Raw genomic sequence first — 27,780 nt, 5'->3', positions numbered from 1 at the left:
GCCGTGAGCTGGAGACGTTGCAGACTGCGAAAGAAACAACAATTGACGAGTCTGCAGAAAGCAACGATGAAACGAAGAACATGAACAAGAAAAAGATCATCCATGGCAATGACGATAATGGTGGCGGTGACGCTGCAAGAAGGGACGAGATAAACACGATTATAACTCTGCTAGAGGACGAATTGGACCGTCGGCATGCGGAGATGGGTGCCATGAAGGAATCCACCGAAGCATTTCGGGAGGAGATGCGGCAGGTGGTTGGTATGGCATGTAAACGGTTGACGGTAGTGAGTCAACGTGGTGCTCAACTGACGTCAGTCCTCGCATGCGACGGTAAACAACTGCAGCGAGGGATGGAAGAGGATGTGGAGAATGGAGGGGACATGGATTCCCTTTTCGCCACACTCGCAATTATTGTGCGGCGTCTGGAGCAGCAGTGGGGTTGCTTGGAGGAGAGGGTAATGTCAAGGGAAAGTGAATCCCAAGAAAAACAAAAGGAACTGCAGAATCAATTAGATGCCATGAAAGAGGCACATCTGGCAGAGCTGCAGACGATAAAGAGCACCAGGCAGGAGGCGACAGAGCGGCTACATCAAATGGAAATTCGGTACACGCAGCTGCTCCGCGCTATGGAACGACAGAGTCAAATGGTGCTTACCGCCACCAACACCGACATGCGAATCAGCAGGGGAAACAAAACATCACGCACTAAAGAAAAGCCTGGGAATAAACAGGAGGATGGCGACAAGAATAGTGATGACAGTAGCAGTAACAATAGCAGTCATGAGGAATACATAGAGGGGCGGGGCGAGGAACGCGGGAAAAGAATGGCATGTGAAAAAGAAAAATTTCAAACATATGAGTGGCACTTTGGCAGGAAGGAGTTTATGACATGTGAGACGATATTGGATCCTTCCCATGATAGAATGGTGTATACGTTGCTGCGGCGTACACGCCAGGCGACAAGAAACGCAATCCGGCAACTACGCGAGGCACGTTCAAAGCATGACACTCTTCTTAAGCTGCAGGAGGAGAAGCAACGGCAATCGATGGCCATAAGTGAGGAACGCGTAAGGAATCAAGCCATAGTGAAGCGTTTGCAGACGTCTCTGAAGACGGCGCACGACACGGAGTCTTCTTTGAAAACGAAAATTGCTGCGATCATGCGTACAGCTGAGGTAGAAAGAAATTCTCTTGTACGGCGAGCGGAGGCTGCGGAGCGTGATGTGCAGGCCAAGTCTAAACAGGAACGGCTGCTGCAGCGGCAAGTACGTGAGATGCAGGAACAATATGAGGCGGCAAAGCAGGAGTTGACCGCGCGTGATGATAAGATTGCCGAACTCAGCGCAGAGCTTGCCGAAGGTCAAAGTACGACCCGTGAGAAACAATTTGACTTGAATACACTACACCATCGATGTGAAGATTTGGTTCGCATGACAGATGTTCTGGAGACCCGAGTGCGGCGTGAAATACGGAATCAAGACGTATTCTATGAACTCTTAAGGAAGCTGTGCGGCGCTGTGGCAGTCCTGACGCTGCGGTTGAGTACCGTGGCGGAGGAGCGGGATGCTCTTTGGCGTGCCTACGAAGCGCGAGAAACCGACTGTCGGGCCGCCATTCAAGTGCTTCAGGAGTTTATGAAGAAGGAGGAGGAGGAAGGACAGGAATTGGAGTTGGGTTTGCATAAAATTGGCCGTGTGTTACCTTCGCATCATGGACGCTCATTTTATGTCGTTGTGGCCGTTGTGATAGCATGTCATCGTATGCAGCATCTGCTGTCTTTTCGTCACAGTAGGCGCCACGTCATGTTTGCCGTATACAATGAGGATGACAACAGCACAAACCTTAGAAACAATGGTCGTGATTTGAGCGGATTTGCTCTTTCACCGTGGCACATGCTGAAATCCAGAAATGTTCTTTCTCTTGTGGCGTCGGTGCCGCGTGTGTCGGCGGCTCTTCGGTGGCAAACTGGGGGAACGAGGATGCCGTTTGTCCACCTTCCACCGCTGAAGACCCTTCTTTCTGTCATTGCGTCTCGTGATGGAAACGGCACTGCAGAGCATGAAATGAACGATACATTGGAGCAAATATTAGCCCTTGCAGAGCTGGACAACAACATGGAGACCAATCGATTCTGGCTTGAAGCGCATATTTCACGGGGTGCGGCTTCTGCTGCTGCTGCTGCAGGTGGTGGTGGTGGTGGCGCTGCTTGGACGCGTCGTGGTTTGCCGTGCGTCAATTCCCAGCTCATACATTGCCGTGGGATGCTTGCAGAGAAACTTCATTATGTTTTGCACACCGTCCGTGATGCCGCCACGGAGTTTCGGCAAAAGATGCGTCAGAAAGACGCCTCCATTCAAATAGCAGAGGAGGAGAGCCACCAACTGCGCTCCATGGTTCAGGAACGCGAAGGAATTGCCGCAGGTTTTGCCCAGCAACTTCGCGAGTATGAGGAACATGTGGCGACCGCTTTTGTAGGCCGTGATTTTTATCAAGAGCTACAGGATAGGTTGCGTGCGGCCCACGACGCCCTCCAGGAGGAACGTGAGGCACGGCGGAAAATAGAAGAGGTCAATGCCGCTCTGCGCCAAAGGGAGATTGAGTTGACACGAATTGTGCAGCTCTTACGGGATGAGGTGCGGTCACTGTCTATAGAGTTGGCGGAACAGGCTTCTCATGATGATTCTCATTGTCAGCGTATAGATGGCTATTTGTCGACACTGCGCCTGTCACCATCTCGGAGAAAAACAATGAATACCAGCAGAGAGAGCAATAAGACACAGTTGTACGTCCCTCGATCTGTGAAACTCACTTCTTTGCCGTTTACTGCTATCTCCTCCATGAACACACATGAAAACACAAACAACGAAGATGGCGGTAAGTTGGACGAGGCAGTGCGGCAAGTTCTTTCGGGCCTTGCGTCGCGGCTGGAGCAGGCTGAGGGTAACCCACTGCAGCCATGAGAGCGTGTGTAGGATGAAAATGCCTGTTAATTTCATTTATTTATGTGTTGTTGTTTTTTTTTGTCTGTGTTTCTGTGTCTGTGCGTGTGTATGTACGTGTGTGTGTGTTTGTTTGTTTTGGCTGATATCTACCAACATTTTTTACTCTCTCTTGTTGTTGAGACATTGTTAGGTGGGTGTTAGGAGGAAAGCCCGTAAATATAATTATATATGTATTATTTCTTTCTGCAAGCATACCCACACGTACATACATAGATTACAGGGTTATTATTTTGGTTCCTCTCACCCCACACACGTTAGAATGAATAATGTGAGGAGTGAAGGAGGAAATCCCATGAGGACTTCCATAACGACGCCTGGAGACGAGGCGTATGCTCCAGTGTGCACGTTTTTTGCGTGTTGTGTGTGCCGCCGCACGGTGTCGCTTGATGGACAAAAAATGACATCTCAAAAGAATCTCCCAGTCCCATCCGCAAAACGTCTTTCGTTGTCGGGGTCATCATCCCCGTCATCTATCGGTGGGTTCCTGATGTCATCACGGACGACACGTCATTTAGACGATGAGGCAAAAGAGCGTCGTCGCCGTCTTCGGGATGATCAAATGAGTGTTCTCCGTAAAATTGAAGAAGAATTTCAGCAATTGGAGGAGCAGAAGCAGAAAACATTTTCTCAGGAAAAGGCTGACTTGGAGGATGATTGGGAGGAGCGCGAAACCCTGCGTCGGCAGAAACTGCACCCTGCGATCAAAGGATCCCTGTTGACTGCGGCGGGAAAGTACGCCCCGCTTTCACCATCACCACTCTCGCCGTGGCTGAATGAACGGTACGCCGTGTTGAGAAAAAATATGTCTCTTGTGCGAAGTGGCGAGCCTCAGACGGTAACATCGAACACGAAACGCACGACAATTGCCCAAGATCGCATGGTCACGCGTCTCGCACCATTTTTTGTATATCAATATGAGTGGTTTGCTCCCGAAGAGCCCGCTGTGTACATGCAGGAGCTATGGCGCATGTTTCACAATGGTCCCGTTCCACCACCGCAGCCCTCAAGCAAACTATCCGCTCAACAAACCGAATTTCGTTCGGAGCAACCGTTGCCACGAGCCACCGCGACACCCGACGCTGCGGCCATGCAAATGAGTGCAACGCATCGACGTGCATCAACGCAAACAGCATCCGAGCTTCCGGTACCACCTGCAGATGTTCTAGTTTCGCCGCTGTGTCCCTTTACATGCGTTGAACCCTCTTCTGTGGCTTCAGGAGAAGAAACGTTTGCCCTTTCTCCCCACATGTCCGTTGCCGCGGGAAATGTTTTGCCCCCGCGCATCAGTCAGATAACGGCACAGGCAACCGCAAATTCGCCACACTCGGCACGCATTCTTAATATGCAGAAAATTAATTCTATGGTGCCTCACGCGGGGGGAAAATACGCCACCATGATCCCTACAGCTGCGCAAAAAGCGGGAACGACAAGCGTTGACTCATCCCTGACAACAGCATCTTCGCCGGGGCAGCCGTGCATCCCAAATTTCTCCAGAGAGGCATTTCTCTTTGAATTTTCTCGACACCTGATGCGTCTTGTAGTGCATAAGAGCCGCACGAACGTTCCGCTCTGTGTGCGTTGTTGGAAAGACTCTCTAGAGGCGCAGCAAAAGGAAACGACCCGTATCATGGAGGACATCATTGCCCTCTCGGCGGTGTCTGCCAGCCCTGATGCGAAAAGTTTTATCCTCTGCTTTTGCTCACGCCGTAAGAGGGATGTGGCAAGCGATGAAGCACAAGTCAGCATCACAGGGAGAGTGGACATCACCGATCGTAATGAAAAAACTTCAGACAGACGGCAACTTTCCGATAGCGATAACAGGCACACAAATGCTGATACGACCGAAAATGATGTCATCTCTCAGGAGTCGTTGTACCGCTTGCAAATTGAAGTATGGGAGGTGGAGGCGAATTCAAGACTGATGGCGAAAGCTTGCCAAGCTCTTCATGATGAGCTGACTGTGCTCTCAAAGCAACGAACGGCGGTAAAGCTTGAGTGGGACGAAGCAGTCGCTAAGTACAACGCTCGGAAAGTGGCTTCTTTTTTTGATATAGAAGATGCCGCGTCTGGGGTATCATTGCGCATGCAGCTTGCAGCCTGTAGTTGTACATGGATGTCGAAACTACATGCGATGTCTTTGGCGTTCCCTATCGACACAAGTGGAACGGTGGCCACTATTGCGGGTTTTCGGCTTGGAAAATGTCCTACAGCTGCGCCGTCACGGAGAAGTTCATTTGCTGCCCAACAGCGCCGGGCCGCGTCTGCGCCACCGTCAAAGACCATATTCGCAGCGGAGATGAGTAGAAGTCTCGAGTCAACAATGCTGATGAATCAACTACATATGCAGAAGGAATACGCACGCAGCCTTCTTGGGAGCCGCAATGACAGTGTAAGTATAGCGGAAATCAATCAGGCATGTGGATATCTGTTGCGGCTCTTGGAAACCATCATTGGCCATCATCGTATTTCTCTGCCAACATTTGTGCTGCGACCGAATGGAGAGCAAAGTACCGTGGAATTTGTTCCCGCACGGGGGTCATCGATGCAGATAACACGTCGCTCGTCGGACTTTTTTATTTCTGAAAAGTTTTTTTCATGGAGAACTTTCGGTGCCGCATGTGTCATTGTCGCTTCATGTGTGCGGGAAATTGCCACTTGGATGAAAGAGCGCCTAATTTCTCTAAGAGAAGCCGTTTACCGGCGCCTCATTGTGGAGCAGGGGGCGATGCAGTCCGCGTGGGTCTCTTCTGCCACCGCCGTTTTGGAGTCAATAGAGTCGGTTGACGCGCCATACGATATCGTGCATGACAAGGTGGACGGTTTCCCTGTACGCCACGGCGACGTGAGTGAGAATCTCTGGACGTTGGGGATGAAAAAGTTGCTGGAAGTTGTTCAATGGTGTGTATTGGTCTCAACAAACGTGGACGAGTTGCAACGTGTACTGGAGGAGACGTAGGGACGACCCACCAAACGAGAGGAATTGAAGAGAAAGAGGGAGAGTGGAGGAAATGACGAAACTTATAATAATAACGTGTTCTGGGAAAAAGTAACAATTCCTCCCTGATATTTCTGCGCACACACAGACACACAAACAAATTTTGCTGGTGTTTTTTTTTTTATCTGCTGTGGGGTAGCGTGAGAGATTGATTTGCTTCTTTGACAGCCACCCACTTTTTTTTTTTTTTCTTTCTCCCCCCTATCCTCCCCTTTTGGACGCTCATTGTGCCGTCATGACGGCCTTCTTGCTGCTGCTGGCTGCTCTGTGATTTTACAAACATGCTCTTTCATTACTTTTCTTCTCTCATTGTATGTATGTGTGTTGCGTTCATGGGCGGTTACACAGGAGCAGTAATTTTCAGCACTGTAATCGCGGCAAATGGCAGAGCTCAGTCCAGTTGCACTTCTTCCTGGCGGATGTCAACAGGACTGCGCTCTTCCTGTCATTAGCCACGCGAATGTCATTGTATACTGCTCTGCAGCAGCTATCTACATGCATACACCAAATACAATTACTCTTCCCGCTTCGGCAGGAGCAGCAGTAGGAACAGGAAGAGCAAAAAATGAAAATGAAACATTTCATAATTATCCACTAACTCGTATTTTTGCCAGCGGCGTCGTTGGTGTCATTTATTCCTTTGACTTTAATGACGAGTACATGGCATGCGTCACAAGCACTACAAACACAGTTGTCTGGCGCATCGCGGATGGAGAGAATTTAAATGACAAGCGTGTGCCGAGTTGTGTTGGTGAATTTTTCCGGCGTGAGGGTGGCCCGTCGGTGGTGCGGATAGCTGGAAAATATCACATTCTCTACGGTACAAAAACCGGCTGGGTCGTCTCCGTTAACATGAACGACGGCACGACCATGCATCAACTGCGGCTTTGTGTAACTTACAAGAGTGTCAACTCCATTTCTTTGTCCACTCCCGCATCCGTTGCTACCAAAGCTGCTGGCGGTCATTGGGAAGGCACCGAGACCCAAGTGGGATACGTGACAGTTGTGGACGTTTCCATCTCTCGCCCTGATACCATTGTTGTCGGCACATCTGAGGGATACTTGTTTGTCCTTTCCATACATCCAGCCAATGGTCTACGGCAGACGGCGTCATTGCGTCCATTTTCGGCGCCCGCCGTTTTTGAAGATAAACCCGCGGCCGATAGTACTAACAACGGAAGTGATGCTCTCAATGAAATGGGGTGCCTCCCTGTTACAGCTATGGCGTTTGATCCGAACAATCCTAATTTTGTTGCTGTTGGCTCGCGCGACGGGGGCCTCGTTCTCGTTGACATTGTGTCCACCACCATTGTGCAGACTTATGCGGTGAATGGAGAACCGGTGATTTCTATTGCTTGGCTTGCTGGTCAAGCTGGAGAGTTTGTTACAACAGATGGTGAATCTTCCAAGCTGCATGTGTGGTCTGTAAGCACACGCACGGCTGTGGCTGTCTGGCACCCGGTGGCTGGCTGTGCTATCTTTGGCATTGCTGCGTTTGCACCGGAGCATCTTTTTATTGCACTTCGCAGCGGCAGTGTCGCTGTGTTTAACACACGAACAGGACAAATAGAGATGCAGACCGAGGCAGGCCACACGGATGTCATGCATACATGTCGCTACGCTCATCACGACAAGGATCAACTCGCTACTACAAGTACAGATGGGACGATACGGCTGTGGAACACAAAACAACTTGTTTTACAAAATACGCTTGACGTGGGACGTGTAATAGTGCGCTCTATGGACTGGAGTCTATCTGGTAAATATCTTGCCGCCGGGCTTAGTAACGGCGAGGTTGTTTGTTATTATGTGCATACTCAACGTGAGCACTGGCGGGTCAGTGTGACAACTGTGAGCACCGTCTATTTTGTCTCGTGGAGCTGCACAGAGTCGGGTGGTCATATTGCAGCCTCCCATCGTGACGGTCTGGCTGTGATTTCTGCACGTGATGGTAAAATTTTACGTCATTACAAGACAAAGTCCCCTGTTTCGGGCATAGAATTTGACAGAAAACATCCAAAGCACCTTGCCGCGGCGTGTCAGGATGGGCAAGTACTTGTGTTTCACATCAGCTCAAGTCGTGAAGAACCCGCGCTCATACTTACAGGCCACATGGATGCGGCTAGTAGTGTGTCATATAATCCGACTGTACCAAACTTTCTTCTTAGCTGTAGTCATGACACCACATTACGGCTATGGGATCTTTATTCAGGAGCATCGCATACTGCTTCTGTTTCATGCCGTGTATTACGTGGACATACAAATAGTGTAAATGCCATTGCATGGTGCAGTATTGCTCCGTATATTGCTCTTTCTGCCTCGTCTGATTGTACAGTGCGGCTATGGGATGTGCGTGGTGGAAGCAATTTGGCAACTGTTCGTGCTCACAATGCGGAGGTTATAGCATTGAGCACGCATCCCGAGCGTCCGCTTGTGTTTGCTTCCGTTTCGCATGATAACAGCATCATCTTTTGGCATTTGGGACTACTGAGACAAGTGTACCTTGAAGCCGCTCTAGGCAGAATTGAGCATTGCATTGTATCGGATGGCGCCTCTCTTTTGGCCAGCGCTGCTGCTTCTTCTTCTTCTTCTATTGTGGACCCTGCCTTTTTGGTGACCGGTGATGTCGTGCAGGAGCTAAATAAGGAGTTGAAAGAAGCGAATCTCGCGCCGCACAAACGGATGGAACGACTTGTCCGGATGTTTGAATTTCCCTGTGGGGCGGTGGATTTGGCGCGGGCGGCAGGGTTTTCTGTTGATCCACAGGACGTATCCAACGCAAAGTGTACTGTTGTGCCCACCTCACGACTTGTGGAAGTGCATGGAAAGTGGGGAAAGACCAATGTGGAGAAGTCACATGGTAAAACCGTGACGAACGCAGGTGAGGAGTACAAGAAGTCTCGTATTATAGAAGCAGCCGAGTTTATGTTGCAAATTGGGAAAGTTGCCGAGTATTGTCAGTTGATGGCTGAAGTGGGTGAATGGGACCGTGCCATTGCTGCAGCGCCTGTCGTTAGCCGCGATTTCTGGCGTTCACTTTGCCTAAAAGCAGCGGAGACGATGGAAGCCGCTGGAAACGCACGTGCTTTGCGTTATTTTATTATGGCTGAAGAGAGTGCTCGTGCCGCTCTTCTTGTTTCTCGTCAGTCGAATAAAAATTGGGACCTGGCGGCTGTCATTGCACAGACATGTCCACAACATGTTGTGGATGAGACGAGTACAGAGCCTCCACACAACACGACAGTCGATACAAACGGTGTCTCTGCTGTTGTGAAAGGATTGTTAAATGCCCGAGCCACCGCGTTGGAGAATGCCATGAATCCTCGTATTGTTGCTGCAACGAAGCTTGCAGAGGGTGCCAATGATGATGCCGTGATGGATCTCATACACAGTGGGGACGTGGTCATTGCTCACCTTCTTGTTCACACCGTCCCACTGCAGCGTCAGACGACCATTGATGCCGGTTATCGTCTCTCCATGTTGCTGTCATGTCGACAGCGCCAGTGGGATACGGCATTGATTTGCGCAACACGCCACTCTAATCCCCACGATGGCCTCGCTACCGTCTTGGCTTTTTATCAAGAGGCTGAAGAGAAGACACGCTCGGTTGACACAAATGCCGTCCCTGCACCTGTGAACGAGAGGATGAAAACTTTTCATGAACAGCTTCTTTTAGAGTGTCAGCGTCTTCAACTACCGCTGGATGCGGAGAGTATCCAGCGGAAACACGCCACAGATGGACTTGGGTCCATCAATCAGCTAGCTGCCATGGCTCTGTCACCAAAGACGCCCGTGGGAACCGTGACGAGTGAGGAACTTCTGCACACGATGAGCAATTTTATAGATAGCGTTCTTCAGGCGGCGTTACAAGACATCGACAGTCCCAATGCCGTCTTTTACTTGAACCAGGCCTTTTCCGCCACGTGTTACGTGAGTCTGCCGATTCAATCAGCTTCCAAAGGCGCGAATTCTACGACGCCAACAGGATTCTCAACGACGATTACTGGCAATGGCACACACTCCGCAGCTGTGCGAAGGTTTCTTGCCCAGGTGTTTCTTCTTGCGGCTTTGATGTGCGTCAAGGTGTACCGTTTTCCTAATTTTCTTAACCCCACCTTTACGAAAGCTCGTGAACTTGCAGAGGGTGACAATCACCTCATGGTGCTTCTCTCAAAGGCGCAGCAGTCACTTGGGTCTTACTCTCCTCACTCTGTTGAGGTGGGCTGCCCAACACTTGGGGCATCGATACCCTTCTATGATATAGAGGATGGGATCCAGTTGAAGTCGATACTGACAAAGGAACCACTCGCTGGAGCGGTGCATGTTTTGGAGGACGGTGTCTCACTCATGGGGAAGAGTGAGGCGTTTCAGTGGATGTTATGTTGCGCCTTTTCACCCCTTGCGTCAGGGGCTCGGTTCTTACCCTTATAGAGACAAGCTTGAGAAATGCATGGCGGCAAAGGGGGGAGAGAAAAGTAAAATACACATGTATACATGAAAGAGAAGACCATGACATTACAGATAAATAGAGAAAGAGACGGAGAGAGAGATTGAGAGAAAGAGGGACAAAAGAAAGAAGGAGAGATTGAAAAAGTTTTATTGTACCTGGGTAATGAAATAGACAAATAGGTTCTTTGCAGTTGAAAGAAAACATGGGGTTTTTAGTTGTATTTCTTTTTCCTTTTTTTTTTTTTTTTTTTTTTTCTCAAAATATGTATTTCACTGTGTATATATGCCATGGTTCTTCACTTACCGCCCTAATATATATATATATATATATTTGTGTGTGTACCGAAAAGTACACCAAAGGGTATTATTGGTTAAGCACAACGTGGGAGGTGTAAAAAAAAAAAAAAAAAAAAAGAAATTTTAGTGGATATTATACATATATATACATATACATATATATATGTTAATAGATAGAGAGAGGTAGAGCGGACGAGAAGGGAAAGAAAAAAAAATGAAAAAAAAAAAAAAAATTGAAAAGGAGAATGGGCACTGAGTTATAGGGAAAGATAGAGGAATTTAAAAAAAAAAAAAAAAAAAAAAAAAATTTATTCATTACAAAAGAAACCCCAAAAGGAATTATTTGCAATGATCAATTTGAAATTTAGTCTATATGTATGTGTTTGTGTGTATGTATGTAATGTATCTTCCTTTATATATATATTTGTGTGTGTGTGTGCGTGTGTTGTTGTTTTCTTGTTGATAGAGACTGAGAGGGGGGCGGGTGATTGATGTAACACCTCAGATGGAGGGATGACCAACATGCAATTTAAATACCTTGAAAGAAAGAAAGAAAAAAAAAAAAGGTAGGAAGGAAAAAAGAAGAAGAAGAAGAAAAAGAAAAAAAAGGTGGAAAAGCACCACGTTGAAAGTTGCACACTTTTTGCTGTTGGTAGAGTTGCCTGTTTAGGGGTTTATATATATATATACTTGTATTTATATTTATGCATAGAGAGGGAGAAGTGAGGAGTCGTTTTCTTTTTTTTTTTTTTTTTTTTTTTTTTGGTCGTCTTCTTTTTTGGAGATGTTAACATTCTGCCCCTTCCCGTCATTGTGTGTGTGTGTGTGTGCGTGCGTACATGTAAGAACACTTTCTCTTTATTGACCTCTCCTTTTCTTTTTATATTACACCTTCATGGTATCCCCCTCCTTTTCTTTACTTATATATATATATATATATAAATATATATATATATATGTGTGCATGTGTATTGGGCTCATGTACACATGAATGAATACATTTATTAGCTGTTTCAGATTTACGATTTTTATATCCTTTAAATTATCTACACATATATATATTTGGACTTATGGATATGCATGTATGTTGGTCGTTGTTGTTGTTGGTTTTTTTTTTTTTTTGGTGCCACTTCCGCCTTATTATTGTTGGGTATTTATAATTGAGTGTGTATGTGTGAGCATATGTGTCTCTGTTTAGTATAGGCCTTGATGTTGTCTTTATTTTCAAATTATTTTTTTATGGGTGCAGAGAAAAGGAAACATGTACACATTTAGGCGTCCACAACAGCAGCAGCAGCAGCAGCAACAAGAGCAACGACAGCCATTTGTGGCTGGCGAAATGAATGCTGGAGATGGGGAGGAGGGAGTCATAACGTACGCGACGGCACCTGATAGATATGACGGCGCGGGAGAAGACATGGCTGCAAACAATGTGGCGGACAGGGATGGATATAACAATAATGACTACGGCACGGGGGAAATCACGGCGATGAGGGAGGACGGGGGCAACGCAGCAGAACAAAGGGAAGAAATGGCTGGGGATCTCACGGGGCAGCCGGAGGGGCAAGCGTCTGGTGGTCAAATCTCAGAGGAGACGTCGGCGGAGGACGTGCTGCAGTACTGCCGCGAGATGATTCTTCGCCGTCACATCACTCCACCTCCGCAGTGGCGACGCGTGCGCGTTGATCTGCCAGCTTCCATCGCCGAGTTGCGTCTTACGCCCTCCGCACCGGAGCCGATTCAACTCACACCGCCCATCACCCCGTCGCCCTGCGTTGTCTTGCAGCTCGACAACAGCGTGCCGGAGGGGATGACAACTAAGGAGTACGCCAAGAGCCTCGTAAAATACGTCATGGACCTTCTCGCCTACCAGCGGGCCTCGACCGCCATCACATCACTGCGGTTCGTTAAGATTGGTACAGAATTATCGCAGCTTGTTTTGACATTTGGTCGCGATGTACAGCTGGCATCGTTGGTGCTCGGAGAATTTGCGAAGGTCGGTCTCCGCGCCGGTTTTGGAGCTCCAGTCAAAGAACACGTCCCAAATGCGACATTCCGTGTGACGGATTATTACATGACGCTACATGATGGCACAGGTATCACTACAGAAGATATTACCGCACTGTTGGGGTCAAAACGGTCGCCGCAAGACATCATTGTATTGGCGGGATATGAGCCCGGCGTATTTTACGCGGCGATGCGGCGTCCAGAGACGGTGTACGCTTGGTTATGGAACCCCTTCTGCTCCTTTGTGGTGCAGCGGACACTCTTTGAACAATGCGGGGTGCTTGTGACGATGGCAGACTGCCCGCATGAGTTTGCTGGTCGTAGTGGGGCCACGTTTGCTGCGCAGCAGCAAAAGGGGCGAGGCCGACGCGAATTGGAGGGCGATGATCACAACAACAATGACGACGGCATGGCTGACAGCGGCGTCGAGGACGACGACGACGACGACGAGAACGACGATGACGATGTCGATGACAACTTCAAAAAGAACGGTGAGAATGACGATGACGCGTTTGACGGTTTTGGAAGGGGAGGACGAGCAGCAAAGAATGACGCACCGGCGTGGACCCGCAATGCAAAGGAGGAGATAGATATCTTTGAGGGAGTTGAGAAGCAAACAACTCGACAAGCAGCATTTCCGGGCTTTGTTGATGACGACATCACAGAACTTCTTCATCAATTGAATGCAGAAAAGCATCAACAACAACAACAATCACAAAAACAAAAACAAGAAGAGGAAGTAGAAGGGCTACAACAGCAACCTGCGATGTACGCAGGCACGGCCCCGCCGGTTGTGTCGTATGATCATTCGGTTGATGGAATGATGGCGTCTATGCCTTATACCCAAGCACCTGCTATGCAGCAACAAAATCAATCGCAGTATGCGTACTACGGCGGTGGTCCACTTTTGCCTCCATGGCAAAAACAACATCAGCAGCAACCGCAATTGTTGGGGAAGACGGTGCCATCAATGTATGGTACGATGCCACCGTCCAATGACATTCACGTGCCGCCACGCGAGCAGAATGCAAATTATCCTAAACTTGTGGATGAAGATAACACCAATAATACGTTTTCCGATACCGGGAACGAAGAAGATATGGAGTCAAAGTCAAGGATGGCACAGGCACAACAACAGCAACGGCAGCAGCAACAGCAACAGCAACCAAGACCAATGTATTGGATTCCAGGGGGAGAAAGCATTCCTGTTGTTGGTAATGGCGGTATTCTGTACCCTGTGCCATCACCCTCTCCATATCTTACGCATCCCTTCTTCCCATCAATACAGTTGCCATTGCAACCGAACCCAATTCATGACAAGATGAATGCCATGCCTTCTATTCTTGGGCAGCCTGTGTACAGCACCCCCTACAATAGTGTTGGTGTTAGAGTTGGAATTCAAAACAACACAAATCAACATTCCAATGTAGGTATTCTTGCCCGTCCTCCTACAACAAATGCACCGCTACCACTACCACGTGTTATGACGGTCGAGAGGGCGCAAGAGTTGGCTAGCAGAGTTTTGGAGCTAGCGCAAATCGTATTTACGACATCATCATCATCATTGTCACCATCACCACCACCACCAGCAGCAGCAGCAGCAGCAGTAGTAGTAGGAGAGGAAAAAGCAGTAACACTGTCATCAACGGATAAAATGACGGAATTAGACGCAACCGTATTGGTAACTTCACCGGAAAAAGAGATGAGTTCCACTTCCGAGGCATTGTTTCCCCAGGTGCCATGGACCGCCACTGTGCCCCGCATGAGTGCCGAAATGGAGGATCTCATTTCATTTATTCGGGAGGAGTATGTGCAACTCAAGGAGGTGATTGAGAACTCATCACCTGAAATGCAGGAAAGCCATCGCCGCATTGTATCCGCCCTTCTCACGCATCGATCACATCTGCTGGAAATCGGTGAGGCGGCGGATTGGAACCCTCAAGAGGAGAGTAACATGGATGAGGAAAGGACAAGGTGTCTGCAGCTGCCAGCTCTTCTTCCGTATTTGTTGGCAACTACGGAAGGGACAGAACTCGTGTCCGCTATAGCGTCAAATGACACGGAGCAACTTCTACCACTCCTGACACGATATGTGCTACCGTTTCTATTGGATGTCACGGTCGTGCGGTCTGTCGTCACAGTGGCGTTACGTGCGGAGCCTACAGCAGAGAATCCGCTTGTGAAACGTATTTTACGTCACTGGGAGGCATTGGCCAACTGGTTGCATGAATACATTAATTGTCAGGCAGCTGCTGCGGAGGTGCGTGCAGAAGGAGAAATTGAGCATGCTTCAGCAACCCTGCCGCCATCGAAATCCACAACAAAGTCAAACGTGGTACGACGACTCACATCGCATGTAGGGAATACAATGGACATGCTTTTAGCGGCCATGTCGGCTGAGCAGCGCACTTCCACCAAAGCGTATCTTGACACGACAAAAGCACTTGATACATTTTTAAAGTCCTTGCAAACGGTGGAGCAACGGGAGTCCGCGCAGGATATAGAAGTAGAAGGGGAGGAACAAAGAACTGCCGTTGTCTCTCAAAAGTTTATGACCACACTCTGGAGTACTGAAGGTGCTATTCACCGTTCTTTAATGCGCCTTTACCTCAATGCTAACCTTTTGGACGGTACGAAGTTGGTGGATCTTTTATTTGCCCCACAATCTTCCTTGACACGGGATCAATATTACTTTGTCCTTGTGGCCTTTTCCAAGAGCCTTGTTAGTCAGGTGCTGAGCGAGGAGACGGCGCGTGCCTGTGGTGCATTCCTACGTTTAATGGAACAGAAGTTTCTTAACGTGGAACCCTCTACCACGGAGGACAACGTCAGTGGTGGTGGTGGTGGCAACAACAACAGCAGCAGTAGCAGCAGCACACATGTATTGACAGAGAAGGACGCCGTACACCTTGTCGATACTGCGCTGCGGGCCATTGCTTCGGCAGAAGTGTATTCTTATCTGCGTGATGCGTACTTCATAGAGCCCCCGCCGATGAGACGATACGAAAAGGTGGAGACGAAGCTAGCGCGACCAACGCTGCCGGTCAGTTCATTCTCAGCGCCTCCTGGACCACAGCAACATTCTTACCAACAACAACAACAACAACAACAGGGGGCGGATGGACAAAATGTCTCCTCAAGGAGCGGTTGGCAAGCGGAGTGGACGGCCGCAATGCGTAACTACCCGCAGCTGGGTGACCCGTTTACACCGCTGCCGACAGGATGGACAAGTGCACTGAGTCGTTCTTATGGGCATTATTACTTCAAGAATGCAAAGGGTACCGCGACATACAAGCATCCGACAGATGCGGCCGAATTCATGGCAACTCCTCAGGCTTTTCTGCAGGAACACGGTGTGACCATTACCCTTGCTGATGTTCTTGCGTACGCAAATAATAAAGGCAGTAGTAAGAATGATAATGCTAATAACTCCAAGAAAACTGATGAGGAAGAGGAGGAAGAAGGAGAGGTGGGAGTTGCGGCGCCATCAGGAGAAGCGGCAACAAAAACTTACGTTTTTGATAATGCTGTAAACATCACAGAGGAACAGGCGGAAAATTGGTTTGCGGATCAGCGAATGCGCGTGGAGGCGCTTGACATGGCAACTCTGGCACTCTTAAAGGTTAAGTACCGTGTCGGTGGAGTTGCGGGAAGAAGCGGTGGGCACAGCCGGGGCAGGTCTAGTCGGCATCGACGTGACAGTAGCGAGAGTCATCGTCACCACAGTCATTACCATAACCATCATCATCAAACCCGTAAACGTGCACGCGGGAGTCCATTGAATACGCTTGAATTGCAACGCAAGCTTGTCAAAATGAGCAGTTACCCACCACGCGGCCACCCGTTTCTTCCGCTTCCGCGTGGATGGACATGTAACCTCAGCTCTTCCAATGGGCTTTACTACTTTCGGCCGCCGCGGGGAAACCCTGTTTATCAGCATCCGGTTACCCGACGCGAGTACCGCGCCTCGCCGCAAGCATTTGTCTTGCACCATGGCATTTACGCCAATGCGATCGCGGTTGAGGCACACAAATCCGTAGAGGAGGTTGAGGGATGGTTGGCGGATCAACGACAGCGCGACGAAGTGTTGGATGCGGCGGTAGTTCTCATGGTTCCGATTGAATATGCCTCGTGCCCGGATTACGATGAAGATGACGCCCAGGCTGAGAGTGATCATCATCATCATAAAAGTCAGAAGCAGCAGCAGGAAGGGGAGCGACAGGAGTATGATGAAGAGGAAAAGCAACAGCAGCAGCAGCAGGAAGACGAGCATGATGGAAGTAACAGTCATCGTAGTGTCACCTCTCACAATCCCACGACCAATTAACGCTAAAAATTGCTTTTCTGTCATTTATGCATGTGCGTAGGGCATTCAAGAGGATGTTGTCGTTGTTTTTCTTGTTTTTCTCTGTTCTCCCGCCTTTATAGAGAATGAAGGAAGAACGGCAAACAAACACACATATATAAATAAATTTTAAGAAACGAAAAGAGAGTGTGTGTTTCAGCGTCTGTGGTTTTTTGTGTGCTGCAATAAAAGAGGAGCAAAGAAATGCAAATATATTATATATTTATATATTTATATATAAAGGAGGAAATTTATGTTTACCTTCTTCGGCATCTTTTTTTTTTTTTTCTTTTTTTTTTTTTTTTTTTTTGCTCCTGCAGCAGTCATTTGTTGTTGTTGCTGTTTGTAGTTTTTAATGTTCCCATTATTTACCCCCCTTTTCGTTGTTGTTTTTGTTGCTTTTCGTGGGTCTTCTATTCTTCTCCATCCCCATCATGTCTTTTCCCAGCGTCTTCCACATAACTCTTGTTCAACAGTAGAGGAAGCATCGACCGTAAGGGGGTGGGTAATTGAACGGCGTGTCTGTATCCGTCTTTGTTTGTGTGTGTGTGTGTGTGTGTGTGTGTGCTTGTGAAGCTCATAACCCTCGTTTGTGGAGGGGGAGGAGGAAACAAACGGTGGAGGAGGTAAATAATATATATATATATATATATATTAAGCCGCTTGAAGTCAAGGGACACGTTTGTATTTGAGAAATGCCATCTGCAACCGAATCACTTCGCTGGGTCAAGTACGACGATGTCTACTACGCCTCGCTGATTGTGCCGGACCACGACGCACCGATGCCCGTGGAAAGTGGACATGTGTTTGTGTACTTTCTTGGAACTGAAAGCGGTGCCGTTGTGCCGATTGGCGACACGTCTCCGTACGACCCGCATGACACGTCACGGACAAGTCATCCTGCTGCCGCGGCGGGTGTTCTTGTGGCACAACAAATCATTGCGGGGGCAGAAGCAGCAGCTCAAGAAGAACTATCAAAAGGAGGTGGAGAGGAGACAGGGGGTGGCAGGAGGAAGGCGAAGGAGAGAGAGATTCCAAAGAAGAAGGAAAAGAGTGGTAAAACGAAGCATCATCGCAAAGAAGATTTAAATGTCTTGAGGAGAAGGGCAGCAGAGGAAGAAGAAGAAGAAATGGAAGCGGAAGTGGAAGAGGCAGAAGAAGACAGGGTGTTGGAGAACACGTTATCCATGCGTAATAAAAGGAGTAGAAGGAATCAAAAGGAGAGGGATCAGGAGGAGGAAGAGAATGCCTTGTTGCAGATTGATGCTTATAGGGGCAGTAAGAAGTCTCATGTTACTGTTGAAGATGAGGAGCAAGATCAAGAACAAGAAGAAGAAGATAGCAAGAGAAGTAACAATGACGTGAGCAACGAGGAACTTGATCAGAGAAATCGTTGGGATGATATGGCGGAAGATCTTAATCTCACCATGCAATCCAGTGTTGGTGGTGGCAGAGGCAGCCATGCCAGGAGTACTAACAAACGACATGCGGATGCTTACCCGGTTTCTTTGGATAGCGGTTCCATTGTGGTGCCTTTCCTTGCGGAGATACGTCATTATTACCGCGCGGTACTTCAAGAGGCAGTGGAGAGTGATCGTATTGTGAATCTACAGGAAGCAGAACTTGTTCGTATGGTAGAGAGTGCGTTGCTTCAACGGCGCGGCGAATTGATTTACGTCCAGCAGATGTTACAGGACGTAGAGGCGGAGTATCATACGGTGGCTGGTGGGGACCCAAGCTATGCCTCGGACAGGGACACCGCACTGCTCGAGGAAGCGGAGGCCCTTCGCAGCCAATTGGCTCAACTCAAGTCTTCTTTTGATATTGAAGACATGATTAAGAAACATCTCCATCTTCGGGATAAACTGCCAGAGCGGCGAGAACGCAAACGCTCTGGCGTTGCTGCTGCTGGCAACTCTACCTTCGCCGACGCATCCCTTGCATTTGTTTTAGATGCGCAGGCCTCCACCGCCATGCCGCGTGAGCTGACGCAGCAGTTGGCACATCGTTACCGTGAGCAGCGTGTGCACCGTGAGCGGCTCCTTGCCTCGCAGTATGGCATTGGAAAGATTGGATTTTCCGCGCCAGTGACTCGTGTAATGGAGAAGTGGCGGCAGTCGCGTGAGTTGATGGTGCTTGACCCGCGTCGGGAGAGTCAACCCGTTTCTCGCCGCTACTCTGAGAGCCTCGCAAAGGTGGAGCGACACGCCATAAAGTGTCTTTCAGCTGCAAAAGGATCGTCAAATCAGCTGTTCTCTCTGTACCTGTTGCAACAAGGACAACGACAACCACAACGCACCTCGAGGAACCTTTACAACTTTCATGAGTTTCACGAGGATGAGGAGGAAGAGGCGAGACAGCGTCAGACGACAGCCATGTATCAAGTAAGCAGCAGTCATCCGTACACACCAATTGCTGGTATGCAGAATAACACGGATGATATTGCGCACGATACGTTCCAGGCCCCACTTATTTCACCGTTGCGAACGAGTTTTGATCCACGTGCGACCTTCGCAGTGGATATGGGAGAGATCCGGCAGGGGAACACGCTTGCAGAGCAGCTGGCGATGCAGAGCATGCAGTATAGCCACAGTATTTGTCTCCCATCTCAGGAATCGGTGTGGGAAAACAGTGAGGCTTACGAAGGTGCGCAGCGAAGACGCACCGGGCGATCGATGAGCCGTGCTGGATCCATGTCTCGGGTGTCATCACGGGCCTCTTCCGTTGCACGCGAGCATACTGACGCCACTTTCAAAAAGAATAGCACCCACCGTAATAATAATAATAACAATAATAATGTGAAAAACAGAAATGAGCGACACTCACGGAATGATTGGCGGGCCTCAGCCAAGCGTGCAATTCTTGAGCAGCTCACATTGTACCTGCGAGGAATCCGTGGAAAGCCCACAGTGCTCAACAAGGATCAATTTCAGTTTGTCGCGAAGAAGCTCCTGGAAAGAGCAGTAAGAATTGAGTCCGAACGTACTGGCATTTCCATGTCGCTTCAAGCAAACAACGCGAATGCTCCTTTTACGAAGGAAATTGAGGCCCGCTTGCGCAAGTCAGTGGATAATTACGTTGTGCGCCACTTTGTCACCACCCGCACTCCTGAGCCACAAAAGAGGAACCGGGGTGCTGATATAGGAACGGCATCCATGGATCAGTGGGTGACATCCACTCGTGATATGACAAGGAAACAAGAGGATGGCGATGAGACGCGATCTCTCATGGGCGCATATCCGCATTCCCACAACTCACCGGTATACGATGAATGGTGATTGTGCCGGGTATATGTATACCGCTTCTTTTTGTTGTTGTTATTGTTGTTGTTTTGGTAATGAAACGCCCAAATGCCCAATCACATCGCACATGTATGTCTGTTCTCCCAGGGAGAACTTTGCGGATTGAAGCAGCTGCTATCAATGAATTAGGTGCACGGTAAAAAGGAAAGGATGGGAAAAGTGGGAAAAAAAAAAAAAAAGTGCGTGGAATTAATGCAAGCAGAAAATAGAAACACGCAGCGAACTAAGATGAAGGGAAATGGGGGGGGGGAGAAGGAGGAATATTTGCGATATGTTTTGAATTACAACCTTCTCCTTACATCCCTCATCTTTTTTTTTTTTTTTTGGGTAACCCTTTTCCCGTTATAATTCCATTTATTTATTTATTGAGTTGTAATGTATGTCATTTTGAATTGCGCATATGCAATGTAAGTTTTTGTTTCTGCCCACTTACCCTGTGCGGTTGATGTTTTTGATTTGTTTTGTGTTCTTTGGCGAAGAGGGCGTGTGAAGGGAAGGGGCGAGCGTTTGTTACTGTTGTGCTTCACGCTTTTTTTTTTTTTTTTTTTTTTTTCATTATTATTATTATTTTGTTTTGCGCTTTATTATGACGTTATTGGACTTTATTATTAACAGTATTATAATTGCTCATATTATTTCCCTACCACTGCAGCTGATGGGAGCATTGAAGTGCGGGAGGTGACGTCTTCTATCGTTGTTGTTGTTGTTTTTTTCTGTTTTGTCTCTCTGTCTTTCTGCCGGTTTCCTTTTCACCTCTTGTTTTCTCTCTCTCTCTCTCTCTCTGTGTGTATGTGTGTTTTTTCCATGCGTCATGATGCTTTAGGAGTCGGGTGGATGATTTCCTGCGCAGCCATTCAAAAATTGGAGCGTTACGGCCAACTTGGCCAGAAGCGCCGAAGCGTCGACGACTTTGTGCAGTCATCGCTCAAGGATCCCAAGCGTGGCAATGTGTACGCCCTGACGCACATGCCGACGTGGAGAAACTGCTTGGCAGCCCTGACACCGGACGACATGCTGAAGATGCAGCCTGCTGTTGTCGATAACAACGATGATGATGATGATGATGATGATGATGAAAAGCAATTGCATAACGTGGGCGGTGGTAAAGAGGCGACAGTGGCAGCACCGGCCCCTGTGATTGTCATCAGTGACTCCCTGTTGTACGCCATAAGTTTTGCCACGGCGCTTGTGGCACATCACTTGGACGAGCAGCGATACGTGGAAGGAAAGGAGAAGGAGGAAGAAAAAAGGGCACAGAAGAATAAAATTAGGAGGGGAGACGATCCTGCGGCGTTGGTTGGAAAAGTCTTTCTCTCTCGGCTGGAAGAAGCGGAGGAGCTGCTTGCGGTGCTTCAGGCTGTCGCTGAGGCGTGTGGCCGTCACGCCCATCATCGCAACGAGGGCTCGCCAGTTGTCACGCAGGCGTTGGCGCATCTTCTTTCGACAGCCGCTGACACCGTCTTGATCGCCACCATCCTGCGGCAGACGGACATAAATAACGAAGAGGCTGAAGAGAGACGAAGGATTGGACTCTGTCGCCATGCCACCGCATTGGTGACGGCAGCTGCGACGCAACTTCGCACGGCTCGTGCGCGAAATCCCTTAAATACGCTTCATGACGTCCGCCCATGTCCAACACTTCTTCAGCAATTTCTCACAAAGTCAAAAGGCATTTCCTCAACGGCGACGAGGACGATGAAAAGCAAAGACACCGGTATTGTCGGTACGCAAAGAGAAATAGAAAAAGAAAACATGGACGCCATTGTTATTTTAACTTTGGTTGCGTGGGCCGCCGTAGCGCCGCATGGGGGTTTAATTGCCCGGCTTGCGCCCTTTACGCTCTTTCAGAAACTTAGTCTGGTGGATGCCATAGTAGCGGAATCACCGGCGTCGTGCTGTTGCGTCGAGGTGTCACGTTACCGACGCACGTTGGCCTCTTTGGTTTCCAGCACGGCGTGTAATCGAGCAACACGTTTGGTCGTGTATTTTCGCGGGGACGATATAAAACTTATGCAAAACAACGTACGCGACAATGCGGAGTATGCACTTCACACGCATGTGACGACACCACCCGCAGAAGAGGCTACACTTCGCTCTGTGGCGCAACTGCCGGAAGGACAACAGCAACACGCGGCTTTTCTTCTTGTCCAGTGGATGGCGAGCATTCCTTTCTTTTACCACAGCTTCTGCGCGGAACAAAGCTGGACCGCCTTTGCCCAAGAGCAGCGGCGCATGGTGTTATTGAAGGAAAGTCAGGCACGACGAGAACGAAGGAACCAACGGCGTCATAACAAAAACTTTGGTAATAACCCTTCTTCTTCCCCCGGGTCTGCCTCCAGCCGCGGTAGCAGCATCACGACCAATGATGATAATACGTCTAATAATAATAATAATAATAATAATAATGGTATCGTTCAAAAGAACATTAGCCGTGGTGATGGGAACGAGGGTACTGTTGAAGAAGAATATGATGTTGATGATGAGGACGAACGAAAGTCTCTAATCTCGAATCAAAGTGCACTTTCGCTGGCGAGCCGGGCAAGTATGATTTCAACCATGTCCAGATCATCCATGACGTCATACCGTGCGTTTCTTTCCGTCATTGAAGCAGCCCGCAGCGATGGCAATCACATGGAGAACGCATTGCATGTTCACCAGTCCGAGGACGGTAACACGAACCTGCCACTTATCCTACTGGAGGAAGTCACACTTGCGCTACAAAGATTTATGGGTACTGCCAGTGATTCTAACGTTGCCGCCATGTTTGATCGCTTTTCTCTTCAGACATTGGCGTGGCGCACGATTGGCGAGTTGTACACGTTCATTCAGAGCACCATAACTACTGCGGCGCCTTCATCATCCTTAGCATTTTCTAATAACATGACGGCTAGTATCCGTCCTATGACGGTTGCAATGGATGAGATACCTGCTGTGTTTCACTTTGGTCAAGACATTCGCTACAACAGAGGCCTTGGCTACGAAGTACTTGGGCTACTTTTTGCCAAGGTTGTATTGCCACAACTGCTCACCACATGCGGTGGGCCTCCAGTAGCACAACGACGCATGGAGCCGGCCATTACGTGTTGTCTCTCCGCTTACGAGATTATTGCACCGCAAGTTATTGATCAGAATGTATCAGCGATCCTGCGCATTGCGGCTCGTGTGGCGATGGATGTGTCATCACAGGAGAATAAAAATGAAATTCGCACTTCTTCCACTACTCTTGCCCCAATGAGCACAACAAATACGACCACCATGCTCCATGAATTCCTCATCAGTCTTGTGACTCGGCTGGGGAAGAGCAACCAGATTCCAATGCTGTTGGATGCCATTGTTTCTCATGTTAAAAAGGAGGGAAACACGATTCAATCTGCGGACATGCACGGAGATGATGTCATGGTGGCAGGGTTGCATGAAATATTTTCCCACCCACGTGTGAGGGCAGCTCTTGTACAGGCGTGTGGCATTTCACTTGATCCAGAGGAGTTGCTCATACATCTTCTACAATACGTCTCGCGCTGGGCTTCGGAGGAGAATGAGGATGAAGAGGCTGCCGATGCGGAAGCGAACTTGGGAAACGAGCCATCAAAGGTCAATACAAACTCAACCACATTGTCACACTTGTTACCGCAGGAAGTTCTCTTCATTCTGGATATTGTGGCAACTGTGGTGGAGGGTATTATTGCCACCTCTGTCACCGCTGTTACCCTTTTGGAGCGCGCCGCGGAATTGGAACTTACCCTCTCCACGTTTCTGGTAAACCGCCTCCACAGGACATTTTTTTCTGATAAAATAGAAGAGGAAAAAGAGTATGGTAAGTCGCGGAATGAAAACAAGGGAAATGCAGTATTGAAAGTCTCATCATCTCCTTTTGCAGGTGGGGAGGAGATTGTGCGTCCCAAGATGCAGCGCCGTCTTGTGTTGTACACACTTCATGCCATTTATCAAGCGCGTGAATTAATTTTTGGTTGTCTTCAGGACCTTGGCATTCAGAACGTGGAGGCCTATCTACAGATGATGGAAGAGACCATGTGGCAAGTACAAACAAATATCGGGGCCCTTGTTGGACCCCTCTCTATTGACGATCTCGATGCGGCAATGAGTCTCTCCACACAGATGCGTCATGCGCCGTATGTACATCGCGCCACTTTATTGCCGCAGTTTGTACTGCAGCGCCTCACTCTTGCGCGGTCTGTTTCAGTGGCTTTAAACGTTGCAGTGGAGCCCTTAAAAGAGGCCAGACGACTAACGACATTTGTGTTGTGTCACATGCGCCTTGCCAGCGAGGGTGGCTACTTGCCTGAGGGAGAAACGACGCGCGCCTTGGAACTTGCTGATCGAATTACGGAAGAAGAATGGAAATGTATTGTGGAGTTTGGTCGCCCCAAACGCGTTTGTCACGCGCTTGTATGGCTTTTGCGGACCACGTTTGCTGTTTCCCCCACCGCATGGCGTTCTGTCTCTTGGCTTACACGTTGTCTCAACACTTGTGCCGGATTTCTCCTGGAAGCACTGTGTGAGGTCATCATGGGTGTGAATGACGACGAGGTTCGTGCCTGTTTCTATCGACATGTCAAGAGGGACAGCAACGTAGAGGATGATGATGGAAAGGGAGAAGAAATGTTGTTGCAGCTCTGTGTCGCCTTGGAAGATGTCTTGCGCCGCCTCGGTCATATTCCCCAATGGCCTTCACTTCTGCAACGCGCCGTCCATTGGTTGCTGCTTATTCAAAGGGAAAGAGAGGTGCTTCAGGATGCTAAAGAAGAAGGGGAAAAAATGAATAAAAAGAAAAAGAAACGAATGAGAACATTTCTACTGGAGAGTCGAGTCCTACAGTTGGTTGCGGATTTTCTGTTGTGTGAGGAAGGTGTTCCGTCGCTTTTTCGTCGTATCCTCTTGCGACCGGAAGAATCCCATTCATTGCAGCGTGCTAGGCGTAAGAATGGCAGAGAGAAGTACACCGTAATAAATGAGGCCTTTTTGCGGGCAATTAGGGTGCCATTTGTCCCATCCGCCGCCATCCTACATACGGATGTTGGCGCCCCGGAAAACAGGAACATCCGGGTGGATAATGATAGTGACATTGAGGATGAAGAAACTGAAGGTGAAACGATGGCGAAGCGAACCGCTTCTGTGTGCAACATACTTGTTCGTCAAATATTTTCCAGAGAGCTTGCCATCTTGCTGGTCCATTACAGCGAAGGAGGAGAGATGGCGCACTGTGGAGCGACGATCTTGCGACAAGTTTACACAATAGCGCTGAGTGCGTGCTGCGGGGAAAAGGCCGCAACGGACTCCCCGTCGCAAGCACACAACTTTCTATTGGCTGTCGTGGACGAGATGTACCGTCGCTGCTGTGAGGAAGACAACTTTTCTGCGTTGTCGTTGTTTTTGAAAACCATGAATAATAACCCGGTTGCATTTGCCAGCGCAATCCCAAAGGGGACGCCAGCGGAAGTATACAGGCGGAAGCGTCAACGTCATGAAACAAGGGCAGAAGCCTCTTTGGAGGCAACAAACGACTTAGCGACGCTGGCCTCAGACAATAATGAGGATCACGAGGAAGAGGAGCATGAGGGAGAAGTAACGAACAAGAAGAAGAATCATAATGACCATCATGACTGTGGAGAAACGAGGCCTCTTCACGAGATCGCGGTGCGGTGGATGGATCTCCTTGGTGAACTATTTTTGCGGGTATTAAAGAGCATCAAGATAGAGACGAAGGAACATCTATTGCATTGCTTCACGGCTCTTTGCATCTCTCTCAAGCGTGTTCGTGGCTATGCAGTGATGCCTCAGGGTTCTGGGAGGCGGCCGCATCAGCGCCAAGAAAAAGAGGGGCATTTTGATCGGTGTCTTGGCACCAGTCTCGCGTTTGCAGCAATGGCATCCCCCCGTGCTTCAGGTGTTATCGAGGAGTTACGTCAACTCTTTGCCCCAAATGATGAGAAAATGCGTCGGAACAGCCTTGTCACACTTGTGCGGCTGCTAAGTTCAGGGAAGGAGTCCGCACTGCAAGCCTTGTGGGTTTTGTTTTTGATACACGATGGACGACAGCGCCGCGTAGCCGTGGGGGAAGAAAATGGTATCACGAAGGACTGTGGTTGTTGGCTTGCTGCAGTGATCAGCAACTTTGACCCACGGCAAGATTACAGTACCAGTGAGACGGCCATGAGTGAGTTACTTGCGGCAACGGAGTCCTGGGCGACGGGAGCGCGGCGGGGAAATCACAGTTTCTCATTTGTTGCAATGCAGCGTGACGCGGTGTATCGCACCGACGCAGCGACACGATGGCTGTTGGATCAACTGCGTGTGGTGCCCGCTATTCTTCATGCCTTCCCCACTGACAGCGCCCCTGTGCTGCTGCAGGAGTACATGCACACCCTCTTACATGAGGCGATATCGACTTCTTCTTGTTCCTTCTTCTACTCCGCAGCCTGTCCGTCCTCGTCAACACCCACCGCCTTCATCTCTCAGTGCTTGAGCCGACATGAGAAATTGCTTCGGGCTGCCTGCAAGGCGTTGCATCAATTAAGCGCCGTCCCACACATGCGGTTTAGCGCGTGGCGCGGGGATGTGAAGCGGCTGCTTGTGGTGAGCGGCTCACGTGCTTTACTTAACAGCGCTGCAAAGGCATTGTGGTGTCAGCTGTTAGAACTCTGTGCCCTGCCGCTACCGGCGCTTCATGACGACGATATGTTCATTGATCATGAGCTGAACTTTATTCATGCTCTCTTAGCCAAGTCGAGTGGTACGCGTTATTTGGAGGAGGAGATGCTTCTTCGAGTACTACGCCTCCTTACACGAACACTTCTTCCTCTCGGTGTTTTGTGGCGACGGCCCCATCTGCTACCGGCGTTGATGTCTGCGCTTCTCACGCGATTTCTTGAAAGTGTCTCACGTGGACACTCCGGCCAAATTTTGTTTAATCAACTGTCATCCTTCTTCTTTCAGCTTGTGAGGGACGCAAACCACGGCAGCAAAGACAGTAGCCCAAGCGGCGGCCACGTATCACCGTCTGTGAAGATGCTTTGCCTCGCCTCGATCACATCATGTCTCTTCCGTCAGTCTGTGGCGTACATTGACGTTTTCACGACCCACAGCAGTGATCTTGACTTTCTTGCCGTGGACTTTTTGAAGGCATTGCAGCGTATTCACCTACCGCCTCGTCACACCCCGTCTGTTCCGCAGCAACAATGCCCTGTGTGGTCCGACGCGACACTGTGCGATCTCAGCTACGCTTGCGTTGGCCACGATGACGCTCAAAGTCTCCTGCGGCAAGCAGCTGAACGTGTGGAAGAGGAGGAGGGCAACGGAGATCGCCAGATCTTTATGATGCCAAACTGAAAGTGAAATAAGAAGGAGCAGTGTGTGTATGCG

The 27,780-nt window shown here is 49.1% G+C and overlaps 6 protein-coding genes across 6 annotated transcripts in view, besides 49 other annotated features; all 6 read left to right on the top strand.

The window, feature by feature from the left end:
• The window catches only part of Tc00.1047053507809.130 (hypothetical protein, conserved), a gene marked incomplete at both ends in the record, with an annotated part of 3,711 nt that extends 748 nt beyond the window's left edge, over positions 1-2,963 (top strand). Inside the window, one exon of the mRNA XM_812332.1 lies at positions 1-2,963. This exon is cut by the window's left edge and continues 748 nt beyond it. Coding sequence (XP_817425.1) covers positions 1-2,963 — 2,963 coding nt within the window.
• Positions 1-6,486: part of a sequence feature (heterozygous, Esmeraldo-like haplotype) that runs on past the window's edge.
• Positions 2,162-2,210: a microsatellite.
• Positions 3,025-3,079: a microsatellite.
• On the top strand, positions 3,265-5,961 carry Tc00.1047053507809.119 (hypothetical protein, conserved; the record flags this gene model as incomplete). Its single annotated transcript, XM_812339.1, has 1 exon — positions 3,265-5,961. One exon carries the CDS (start codon positions 3,265-3,267, stop codon positions 5,959-5,961), a length of 2,697 nt encoding a protein of 898 aa, XP_817432.1.
• Positions 6,382-10,431, top strand: Tc00.1047053507809.110 (hypothetical protein, conserved; the record flags this gene model as incomplete). Its single annotated transcript, XM_812331.1, has 1 exon — positions 6,382-10,431. One exon carries the CDS (start codon positions 6,382-6,384, stop codon positions 10,429-10,431), a length of 4,050 nt encoding a protein of 1,349 aa, XP_817424.1.
• Positions 6,487-6,865: a sequence feature (haploid, Esmeraldo-like haplotype).
• Positions 6,866-7,725: a sequence feature (areas merged during assembly that could not be assigned to a particular haplotype. This can correspond to areas where the two haplotypes were merged or to regions with more than two copies in the genome that were merged during assembly.).
• Positions 7,726-8,123: a sequence feature (haploid, Esmeraldo-like haplotype).
• Positions 8,124-8,161: a sequence feature (haploid, non-Esmeraldo-like haplotype).
• Positions 8,162-9,485: a sequence feature (heterozygous, Esmeraldo-like haplotype).
• Positions 9,486-9,719: a sequence feature (haploid, Esmeraldo-like haplotype).
• Positions 9,720-9,996: a sequence feature (areas merged during assembly that could not be assigned to a particular haplotype. This can correspond to areas where the two haplotypes were merged or to regions with more than two copies in the genome that were merged during assembly.).
• Positions 9,997-10,788: a sequence feature (haploid, non-Esmeraldo-like haplotype).
• Positions 10,528-10,585: a sequence feature (CT-rich).
• Positions 10,671-10,704: a microsatellite.
• Positions 10,761-10,780: a microsatellite.
• Positions 10,789-12,248: a sequence feature (haploid, Esmeraldo-like haplotype).
• Positions 10,843-10,867: a microsatellite.
• Positions 10,881-10,911: a microsatellite.
• Positions 10,949-10,979: a microsatellite.
• Positions 11,028-11,053: a microsatellite.
• Positions 11,114-11,192: a microsatellite.
• Positions 11,288-11,354: a sequence feature (T-rich).
• Positions 11,480-11,510: a microsatellite.
• Positions 11,559-11,583: a microsatellite.
• Positions 11,668-11,704: a microsatellite.
• Positions 12,029-12,068: a microsatellite.
• Tc00.1047053507809.100 (hypothetical protein, conserved) lies at positions 12,236-17,080 on the top strand (the record flags this gene model as incomplete). The annotated part of the gene is made up of 1 exon (XM_812330.1): positions 12,236-17,080. The coding sequence occupies one exon, from the start codon at positions 12,236-12,238 to the stop codon at positions 17,078-17,080; it is 4,845 nt and encodes a 1,614-aa protein (XP_817423.1).
• Positions 12,249-14,086: a sequence feature (heterozygous, Esmeraldo-like haplotype).
• Positions 13,130-13,262: a microsatellite.
• Positions 13,443-13,514: a microsatellite.
• Positions 13,882-13,919: a microsatellite.
• Positions 14,087-14,506: a sequence feature (areas merged during assembly that could not be assigned to a particular haplotype. This can correspond to areas where the two haplotypes were merged or to regions with more than two copies in the genome that were merged during assembly.).
• Positions 14,304-14,338: a microsatellite.
• Positions 14,340-14,369: a microsatellite.
• Positions 14,507-19,050: a sequence feature (heterozygous, Esmeraldo-like haplotype).
• Positions 15,600-15,629: a microsatellite.
• Positions 15,842-15,864: a microsatellite.
• Positions 16,946-17,014: a microsatellite.
• Positions 17,307-17,340: a sequence feature (AT_rich).
• Positions 17,373-17,408: a microsatellite.
• Positions 17,634-17,665: a microsatellite.
• Positions 17,732-17,753: a microsatellite.
• Positions 17,794-20,376, top strand: Tc00.1047053507809.90 (hypothetical protein, conserved; the record flags this gene model as incomplete). Its single annotated transcript, XM_812329.1, has 1 exon — positions 17,794-20,376. One exon carries the CDS (start codon positions 17,794-17,796, stop codon positions 20,374-20,376), a length of 2,583 nt encoding a protein of 860 aa, XP_817422.1.
• Positions 18,210-18,260: a sequence feature (CT-rich).
• Positions 19,051-19,258: a sequence feature (areas merged during assembly that could not be assigned to a particular haplotype. This can correspond to areas where the two haplotypes were merged or to regions with more than two copies in the genome that were merged during assembly.).
• Positions 19,259-27,780: part of a sequence feature (heterozygous, Esmeraldo-like haplotype) that runs on past the window's edge.
• Positions 19,872-19,896: a microsatellite.
• Positions 20,407-20,429: a microsatellite.
• Positions 20,930-20,953: a microsatellite.
• Positions 21,163-21,183: a microsatellite.
• Tc00.1047053507809.80 (hypothetical protein, conserved) lies at positions 21,190-27,747 on the top strand (the record flags this gene model as incomplete). The annotated part of the gene is made up of 1 exon (XM_812328.1): positions 21,190-27,747. One exon carries the CDS (start codon positions 21,190-21,192, stop codon positions 27,745-27,747), a length of 6,558 nt encoding a protein of 2,185 aa, XP_817421.1.
• Positions 21,448-21,476: a microsatellite.
• Positions 22,779-22,806: a microsatellite.

Source organism: Trypanosoma cruzi, genomic scaffold (assembly GCF_000209065.1).
Source record: "Trypanosoma cruzi strain CL Brener 1047053516459 genomic scaffold, whole genome shotgun sequence".
In the NCBI taxonomy this organism is placed as follows: Eukaryota; Euglenozoa; class Kinetoplastea; order Trypanosomatida; family Trypanosomatidae; genus Trypanosoma; species Trypanosoma cruzi.
This window is presented reverse-complemented; position numbering and strand designations above follow the sequence as displayed.